General features: G+C 38.5%; 1 protein-coding gene across 1 annotated transcript in view; it reads right to left on the minus strand.

The window, feature by feature from the left end:
* The window catches only part of LOC106476265 (laminin subunit alpha-5-like), an 18,945-nt gene that overhangs the window by 4,315 nt on the left and 3,916 nt on the right, over positions 1-10,714 (minus strand). Inside the window, exons 3-6 of the mRNA XM_013936930.2 lie at positions 9,679-9,849; positions 8,306-8,506; positions 7,351-7,480; positions 6,704-7,037 (exon numbers count right to left, since the gene is read on the minus strand). Coding sequence (XP_013792384.2) covers positions 6,704-7,037; positions 7,351-7,480; positions 8,306-8,506; positions 9,679-9,849 — 836 coding nt within the window. The remainder of the gene's footprint in view (positions 1-6,703; positions 7,038-7,350; positions 7,481-8,305; positions 8,507-9,678; positions 9,850-10,714) is intronic.

Below are 10,714 nucleotides of genomic sequence, written 5' to 3' on the forward strand. Positions count from 1 at the left end.
TCCGGTAAGGTATTCTCCCTCCGCTCAGAAGATTAGCTTGAATCCCACACTGAAATGGAGGAGGGATCTGTGCTAGGGAAGCACAAGCGTATCCCCTGGAAGCATCTGGAGGACACTCCCAAACGAGAGGAAACAACCAGATGATCTAAGAATGGGCTTCTCACCACATCTGAGCCAGGTATCTTTTTGCCAGGAACATCGACATGATCAGAAGGACCAGTCATGATGGAACATAAAGGGAGCACATCTGCATGGGAGAGGATAGTTTAGCAATGTGATCTTAAACAGAAATAAGAATCACTCAATCCCATGATGGCAAGTGAGGATGTGTCCCATGATGTAGAGTGGCTAAGGTGCAATGGACCATACTCAGTAAATCAACTACATCCAAAACCTCACTCGCTGGGTACCAATATCCTTGTGAGGGTAGGATAAGGATCATACCATCTTCACCTCAAGTCCTAGAATCAAGAGGGAACTTAACATTCGACTCCAGGAACTCACAGGGTAGCCTAATGCCAGGGATCCGGGAATGTGTCATCCAGAATTCAAAGGAAGTCCATTGCATGCACTCAACCCCCACTACTGTGAAAAAAGTTCAAAACAATCACAGTTTGGTAACAACCTCATCATCCAACAAGGGAAAACCCACCACAGAAGTGGAAACAGGCCACGGAAACCTTCTGCAACCCACAACACAGAAGACAAGTCGAGAGGGGAAGATGGACAACTCGAAACTTGTGTTAGGACTTATGTGATTGGTTCACTCAATATCCAAAACCTCACTTGCTGGGTACCAATATCCACGCGAGGGTAGGAGGAGGGCACCCAATCAGAAGGGTGAACTGCATTTGGATGTCTCAACTCCGGGAATTAGTTACTCATCCGGAGGATCTTGTAACTCTCTCTACACCAGCAAACACCACCACCCTACTCTGAACTGAATGGTTATAGCCATTTTTGTGGAACCCATCCAGCAAGTTGCCTCCATGGTCAACCACCCCAGCAGCTTGGAACTGGTAAGTGGAAAAGACTCCTATACTCCACTGGAAGAAAGGGGGAAAAGTGTGGTGGAGAGTCCGAAGGGACTCCAAAACTCAAAAAAGTGCAATGGGTGATCACAAAAACTTATTTTTAAAGGCAGACCAGACCACACCAATTTATTCAATCTAAGCACAGCAGAGATGGACAGCGATCTCTTTCTGTTTTACCTATGCCATCCATGGGTGGTACAGTCTGGGATGGGCACATTATGATGCAATTATCACAAGGAATTTACACTCTAGTAATTTTGTGAAACACACCATCTCAAGGGTGAATATACATAGCCATGGGAAATTTATAAGAATCAACATGGCTTATAGTGTGGATTTGATAGCAAGATGTCTGCAAATGGTTACAGCCATCTAACTGGAACCCATTCTGAGTATAGAATACCTGGTCAGGCACCACTCGCCACATGGGATCCAAAGTGACACTGAAGTAGGGGTCCTTGAAAGAAAGGAAAGCATTAGTAAGGACTTACCTCTTGTCTCGAAGTCTGTAGAATAACCACAGGTGGCAGGCTATACCAAGGAAGCAGAAACAGCAATGTAGTGTAGGTAGTGGGAGATGAACTTTTGTTGAGTCATCCACGTGCCTGATCGTAGAATCTCTTACAATAGCCGACAAAGAAGAGAGGCAAGGAAGAAGGTAAGGTGACGAATTTGATGTGAGGAAACATGAAAGAGATCATGCTAGGAAGAAGACAAGGAGGAATAGGCCAACTGGACCAAACATCAAACCCAATTGGTCTAGGTAACTGGGGAAAGATCATGGGAAAAGGAAGGTTGCCAAGGGATAACAACAGAGGACATGGACAAGACAGAGAAGTCTATCCGGATCAGGATGAGGGGAGAGATGAGACATAGAGGATAGGCAGATAAGAGAAAAGGAGGACTGACCTTCTCGAACCGCAATGGTCTTAGGAAGGAAAGAGAAATCTGAATAAAGGATAAGGTAGGAGGAGTGATACAAGGTCCTGGTAACATTGAGGGCAAAAATCTATGACGCTCACATGCCAGGAGGAGGAGGAAATACGCCTTCAAAGTCAAATGAAACAGACAGAGGTTTGAACAGAAGTATAGTGAGGGCATGAAGGACCATGTTAATGTTCCAGTCCAAGAGCGATGGATGCCTCAGTGGCCGACTGAGTTGGGAAAGAATGGATCAACATGGAAAAAACAGGGGTAGCAAAGACCCTGTAGAAACAGAAAAAAACAGATGGTATGGGATAATGCCACCCAAAACTCCAAAATCGAGGAGACCGAAGAACCCCCTCTCAAAGAGCCATGTGAGAAACCTGAAAATACAGGCAACCATTGGATGACAAGTCTGGAAACCGCGAGTCAAAGCCCAGCAGTGATAAATGTTCCATTTGCATGGATATACGGACAAAGAAGAAGGGTGAATGGAATGGGCTAACTGTGAAGCTACTCTGTGAGAGAAAATAGAACTCCTCTTGAAGGATCTGACAAAATCCAGGCATGAAAATGGAGGACAGACGGTGCGGGATGGAGTGCAATTGACTGGGGTTGATGGAGCAGGTCAGGATGGAAGGGATCACCTTCAATTGGAGCAACTGAAGAAATCAAAATTGAGCAGGACAGTAAGGAGCAATCAGAAGGACCATGAACAGAGTGACATGCATGAGGGAAACCATCCAATGAAGTAAACAGATGGGAGGGTAAACATAAAGGAACAAACCAATGACCCAAAACCACCTGTTGATCCACCTTGATCCACCCAGATACCCCAGCCTTGAAGGGATGCATCTGAAAACAGATGTAAATCTGGCCATGGAGGAGGAAGCGGCACCCCACCAACCACAAATGGAAATTGTCTACAAGGGATGAGGGAAGGGATATAGAAGTATCCAAGAAATCCCAGGAAAGGTTCCAGTGATTGTGAAGGACCTATTGAAGAAACTGCATATGGGCCCTGCCCAGGGGTATGAGAGGGGTCATGGAGGACCACATCCCCAAAAGCAATAGAACCTCGTGAACTGTAAGTGAGGGAACAGACAGGGCTTACCGAATGACCCATTCTATAGAATGGAGCTGGAGAGAAGAAAGTTTGGCCCGATTGAGATGAGGGTTAAAGAAAGCACCTAAATGGATAAGGTGTTAGGTAGGACAAAGGAAAGTCTTCTCCAATTTGACCAACCAGTTCACCTGCACAGTTTCAGCCAGGAGCTGATGAATGTGACAGGCCGATTCCCGTTCAAAATGAGCAAGAAGAAGCCAGTTGTCCATATCAACATAGAAGCACAATCCAATGGAATGAATATGTTGAGTAAAGGAACAGACCACACGACGAAAATGTATGGTGTTAGGGATATCCCAAAAGGTAAGAGGTGAAACTGGTCCACAATCCCTCAATGGACAAGATATGGACAGAAATGCTCCACCACAGGAAAGTGTAGGTAAGCATTGGAAATGTCCACCTTGGTCATCCCAAGACCTGGAGAAAATGCCCACCAAAGAGAAAGGTATGTCTCCATGGTAAAGTCAGAAGTGTGAATATTGTGATTGAGACAGGATAAATCGATGACAGGACCCAAGTTCTTGGGAACCACAAACATGCGGGAGTAAAACCCCGTAAACCTGATGGAGTGGGTTCAATAGCCTGTTGTGCAATGAGGCCCTGAAGTGTCTCTGACAGATGCTGGCATGTCGAGGTATCCTAAAGAGAAGAGAAGGGAACACTGAATAATGGAGGACGGGGATAATGTATCCCTAGGAGAGCACTTTGTGAACCCAGACATCGGTGAGAAAAGGTCTCTACACATGAATTAAATTCAACAAATGGGCTCCAACTGGGCCTGAACCAACCACATAGTCACCAGCATTGCTGCTGTCAGATCATGCATCGTTGAACCGTGGCACTGTGGGAGGATGGAACAGAAAGACGTTGGGAAGGGGAAAGTCAGGGACAGGATTCGGTGCCTCACTTGGCCCCCTCTGTGACAAACGAGCTATCAAGTTAGTAAGGGTATGATGTTGATGGGCCTAGTCCACCTGCAACTCCAAAGAGTCAAGAACCGAGTTAAATACATAATGCCACAAAAACGGTGCCATGCAGAGGTCCCTCAGATATGGAGCCTGGAAGCAGATCCACACCAAAACCTCATCATCGCTCAAGAGTTCCCAACAACAAACAAACCACGTTTGAAGTGTGAGAACTGAAGAGGACAAACGAGTCAACGTAGAAGTAAGGATGGAGAGGATGTCAGCAGAAAACCTCTCAGGGTTCCTGTGAAGAGCCTTTGACAGAAGGTGAAGGGAAGAAAGATACTTTAACAGTGTCGTAAGAGTGAGACGAAGGCAAGAAAATTGGGCTTAGGTAAGTTGGACAGGGTAATCTGGGTTTGCCCCTCCCCAAAAAACAGGTAGAACCGACCCCAACAACTGTTGTTCGAGAAAGAGAGAGTCCACCCAATGATAAGCAAGAGCAGACTAATCTGAAGTCCATGGGGGATGAGGCATACTAAGCCCTCCCCCATTTGAGAGGAAAATTGGTCCTTGTGAACCCTTATATCAGGAGATGGGGGGGGGGGGGAACTAAATAGGGTTGGGAAGTTGCTTCATGTAAGGGGGAAGGTCTAGGGTCATAGAAAACAGGCGTAAGAAGCAAAATATCACGTCCTTAAGAGATAAGGTCTGCAAAGACCATTGATGGAAGAGGAAAATCATCAGGTAGTGAATGGAAAGGTGCGGCAAACTCCGAGGGGGGGGGCAATTAGAATCATCTTCAGCCTGGCCCAGCTCAAAAGGCTCAGAAGGAAGTGGGGCAGAAGTAGGCGAGAGGGGTTGGCTCATTTATCACTCAGTCTTCTAGCAAATGAGCAATGATATATCCCCCGACAGGTCGCCCACACTCATGGTTGAAAATACGGCATCAGACGCTGGCGAAGTACCGAAGTGGTGACTGTAACTTTGGAATTCATAAGCGGGAAAAAGCAGCATACACGAGGAAGTTATGCTTTAATAAAAAAAAAAAATGAATTTCTGAACTTGACAGCTGTCAAATGAGAAGTGATAGTTTGGTAGTCGTACGTCGAAGGAGTCACATGTGACACGTGATAGCAGTGCACTCCTATTGGTAAAGAGAGGTGACACATGATGATATGCATGAGAGACGAGTTGGAACTTTGGATTCCAGCAGAGGCATGGTGAAGGCTTGTGGCATGCGTTTCTTAAAAAGTTTGCATAGAGAGGGCAGCACAATACAAGAAAAGGTAATCTTGTGAAAAGAGGGAGAGTTCCTTATCGTAAGCACAATAGTTTCATAATTAAAATTTATTTATAAACAAGTTAAAATCTATTGTTTACATGACTAATTATCATACTTTTTACAATTAATATAAACTTCATTATTTTTTATTACAATCAAATATACCAATTACCTCAGTATTCACAAATGAAAGAAACATTATTGTTGAAATCATAATATTGAATGTATCAATTATCTCACTATTAACAGATGAAAGAAACATTACTGGTGTAATCATAATATTGAATGTATCAATTATCTCACTAGTCACAGATGAAAGAAACATTATTGGTGTAATCATAATATTGAATGTATCAATTATCTCACTAGTCACAGGTGAAAGAAACATTACTGTTGAAATCATAATATTGAATGTATCAATTATCTCACTATTAACAGATGAAAGAAACATTACTGGTGTAATCATAATATTGAATGTATCAATTATCTCACTATTAACAGATGAAAGAAACATTACTGGTGTAATCATAATATTGAATGTATCAATTATCTCACTATTAACAGATGAAAGAAACATTACTGGTGTAATCATAATATGGAATGTATCAATTATCTCACTATTAACAGATGAAAGAAACATTATTGGTGTAACATTTACTATTAACTGTTTATGGAAGCAGTTTTTTTAACATACTATTACTTACAGGCTGCAGCCTAGTTTTCCTTAAAACTATTCAAATCTCTAAAAATAATCATTTATGGTATATAAAATAAAAAGTATAATCCAACCAAAGCCAGTTTATAAATTCCTTATTTACACCAGTTACTGCATGAACAATTACAATTCTTCTAATATAAAAATGAACTGTTTATTGTGAAACAAATTTTCCTGCTTGGTCCTTGTGGTTATGTCAGTGTTAGCTATGTATATTTAACACGCTCATATTTAAGGCTAGTTATGGTTTATTTCATACATTATCCTAGAGAACAAACAAACTATTAAAATCAACCAGATTATATTCTCATTCAGTAGTTATGAAATTTAAAACTTTAGGATCAAAATTCATGAAATGAAAAATTGATGATAAAAAAGATCATAAATCAGAATTCATGAATCTTCTTGTTTCAAACTCATAAATGTGGTTATTTATGGGCCATTAAATAAATTACATGGACATTCACTGCATTAAAATTTAAAACATGTTTATTGCAAGCTTTTGGCCCTCTTACCAGAGCCTTTGGTAAAAAGTAAGAGAGCCAAAAATATGCAATATAAACAGACAGAAATTTTTAAGACTGAATTTTAATGTAATTTATATAATAATTAAAAAACTTGATAACCCAGTTATCTGACTACAGTATTCAGGGGTATTATTAAAGACATCACTACAATCAGTAAGTTCCAGTTGATCAACAATAGTCCTTCTACTTTACCTCACACCCAATTATGGCATCAAACCCATATGTGTAGGATTCACAACTGTCACACCTTTCTCCTGTTACTCTGGGTGGACATATACATTGGCCAGTTACTGGATGACAAACCGCTGTCGATGGACAATCACAAGGCTGGCAGTCGGGAAATCCAAAGTAGCCAGTACGGCACTGAGCACATGTTCGTCCAATCACATTTGGCTTACACTTACACTGACCACCAAACTCCTCACATTCGAAGCTCAGTGATCCGTCAATATCACACTGGCAAGGTAATGCTCCATTGTTGTATTCTGCCGTCAGTGAGTAAACTGCATCTCGACAGAATCCTGTAAATGTGGAAATCAGTGAATAAAATGGCATTACAATGATCAGAGAAAAGTAATGGGAAAGTATATTTTAAAGTTCAAACTGGTACAATTTAAATGTGACTACAGTGGTTGTATTTGCATTTTTAAGTTGAATCTAGTACATCTAAGAGCAAACATTTCTGTTTAATTCTGAAGTTAACAGCTGTTTTATATCAAAACAGTCTTCTCACTGATGCGAGTATTGAAGTTGTGTGATCAATCTTGTAAAAAATAGCTGCAACTCCACCTACATTCCAGACCTAAAAAAACTCTTCACAACTTGATGTCCTACCTTGTACGTCAGGAGAAATAGAGAAGTGGTCCTTATTACACTCCGTTACAAATCTTCCTGCTTGTTCTTGTTTGATAGGATGCAGGAGGTTCTCATCAAACTGGTCTGCTGGGATTGCTAGAACATAGTCCTATCAAGACAGAAACCCATTAGAATAATGTATGTTAATATACCTGATTATCTGATACATCCAGGTGTGAAACATAAGAATTATACCAATATTAACCCACCCACATGGATGTAAATAAAAGCCACACACATGTTAAGATATTTTCAATGATAGAAAGCAAACTATACAAATAAAGAAATAAGTATCATGGAACTAGATAAGAACAAAATTATAAACAGCAATTTAATCTGACTTGCATGAACTTCGGTTCTGAAGTTCAAAATTTATAAACAAACCACTGAAATTCTTCATATGACCTATGCTGTAATAATTATCTCATTTAAACACGTTCCAATTGCTACTACTTAAAGTAAGTAAACAATACTAACATATGAATAACTAAACAAAAAACTGGTACTACTATAGCATGTGGTCTACACAGATATTTACAATATAGCGTGTGGTCATCAACACAGTTTTAATGATTCATAAAACATAATTTCTTGCTACATAATTTATATCTATCCACGTTTTTGTTCAGCAAATATTAATAATTTAGTAAGCTGTGTGTTCCAAAAGAACACCTAAATTTAGGTTATGATTGTTGGAATTTGTTTCATTCTGATTATATTTGCCCCAAAAACTTTATTTAATGGTATTTTGTACTTTATTACTTTAAAATTGTTATTTATAATAAATGGTAGCAATTGTAAGTAAACGAAAATGAAAATGGTGATGATGACAGTATCTGTGTAGACCGCACACTATAGTGTAAATATCTTTGTAGACCATACGCTACAGTAGTACCAAAAAATCTTTACAAATAAAAACAAACTTTACACTTACCACCCAAATGCCCTTATGGTCTGGTTCTTTCAAGGTGAGTACAAAATTCTCCAGGATTGAAAAAATATCAGAGTTGGTGTTCACTTCCTTCACCACGCTACGACAGCCAGAAACACTAGGACAGTGCATGACAGGTAGTATAGCTTCATAGAACTGCCCATTCTGTATCAGTACCTTCATATCATAGGCAGGGTGGTCAGGCTAGATGTTACAGATCAAAATTTCAGTTTGATAAATCATTCAGTGAAAATGTACACATCACAATTTTCTATCACAACCAATCACGAATGTGCAGTAATTACATCCAGAAAAGGTCCTGATGAATAAAATTAAACTTTCAATAGCACATTACACTCAAACAGCAGCACAAATTATTTAAAAAAAAAGTAAGATTTAACATCTGGTAGTTAACTACCAATATAACAGAAAAAAATAATTTATTTTAATAGTATGTAGCATGGATTGGAGTGTTATAGACAATTATAAACTAAATAAGCTCCACATAAGAAAACAGTATTTTTGTTTAAATAAAAACGTTTCTTTTGTTATAAGATGCTAAAACTCACTTATTTTCAAACAGCTAACAAGTAATACCTCAGAGGAAAGAACATCAAAGCAAGCAAAGATAACGTGTTACCTACTAGAAATGTATCGACAAAACATGTAAAGATAACGTGTTACCTACTAGAAATGTACCAACAAAACATGTAAAGATAACGTGTTACCTACTAGAAATGTACCGACAAAACATGTAAAGATAACGTGTTACCTACTAGAAATGTACCGACAAAACATGTAAAAATAACGTGTTACCTACTAGAAATGTACCGACAAAACATGTGACGATAACGTGTTACCTACTAGAAATGTACCGACAAAACATGTGAACATAACATGTTACCTACTAGAAATGTACCGACAAAACATGTGAAGATAACGTGTTACCTACTAGAAATGTACCGACAAAACATGTAAAGATAACGTGTTACCAACTAGAAATGTACCGACAAAACATGTAAAGATAACGTGTTACCTACTAGAAATGTACTAACAAAACATGTGAACATAACATGTTACCTTTACATGTTTTGTCGGTACATTTCTAGTAGGTAACACGTTATCTTTACATGTTTTGTCGGTACATTTCTAGTAGGTAACACGTTATCTTTACATGTTTTGTCGGTACATTTCTAGTATTTACATGTTTTGTCGGTACATTTCTAGTAGGTAACACGTTATCGGTACATTTCTAGTAGGTAACACGTTATCTTTACATGTTTTGTCGGTACATTTCTAGTTGGTAACACGTTATCTGACAAAACATGTAAAGATAATGTGTTACCTACTATAAATGTACCGACAAAACATATTACCTGGTAGTAATGTACCACTATTACATATGAACCAGCTGCAGGAACTGAACCATGGATATCTACCATTGGATCATCATGATCAAGATAGATAAGTTTCACTTGTTGATCTCCCAGTGTTGATGGGAGTTCTGTAGCTATTCTGTTTTCATTCTGTCCACTTTCAAACTCAACCTATAAACAAAAAGAGATGGTGATTAAATACGAGAGAGAGAGAGAGATAGTATTCATCTAACCAATCAACACCAGCCAAAACATATAGCTTCTGTTGCTTGTTTAAATATAAGTAAAATTTATTGATCTATAAAACACTTAAAACTCATTACCCAAAATTTTCTCCTTTAGGTTACGGGCACTTGTAAAGAATTTGGATTTACACATTTCCATTTGCATCATTCAAATGTACTTAACCTTGGTTATGTTCATTAGATCAAAGAGACATGAGAGGTTTAGTCTTTCGAACTGTTTTTGTGGCCTGACCAATATACATGAACATTGTTTGTGTGCTCTATATATATAAGGTATCAAAATTACTACAAGATAACTAGGTTAGAGGTAAATGAGATGTGAACTATATATATATAAGGTTTCAAAATTACTACATGATAACCAGGTTAGAGGTAAATGAGATGTGATCTATATATATATAAGCTTTTAAAATTGCTGCATAATAACCAGGTTAGAGGTAAATGAGAGAAGAATTTGATTAACTTGTGGAGGAAGAAGCTCATATATGAAGCACTACAACTACAATAATGGTAAGTCTGCTTGTTGCATCAGTCAATAAGGACATTTTATAGGAAATTAGGTATCAGTGTTAATATATTTTATATGAAAACTGAAAACAAGGTATCAGTGTTAATATATTTTATATGAAAACTGAAAACAAGGTATCAGTGTTAATATATTTTATATGAAAACTGAAAACAGGGTATCAGTGTTAATATATTTTATATGAAAACTGAAAACAAGGTATCAGTGTTAGTATATTTTATATGAAAACTGAAAACAAGGTATCAGTGTTAATATATTTTAAAGG

The sequence above is a fragment of the Limulus polyphemus genome, unplaced genomic scaffold (genome assembly GCF_000517525.1).
Source record: "Limulus polyphemus unplaced genomic scaffold, Limulus_polyphemus-2.1.2 Scaffold10157, whole genome shotgun sequence".
NCBI lineage: Eukaryota > Metazoa > Arthropoda > Merostomata > Xiphosura > Limulidae > Limulus > Limulus polyphemus.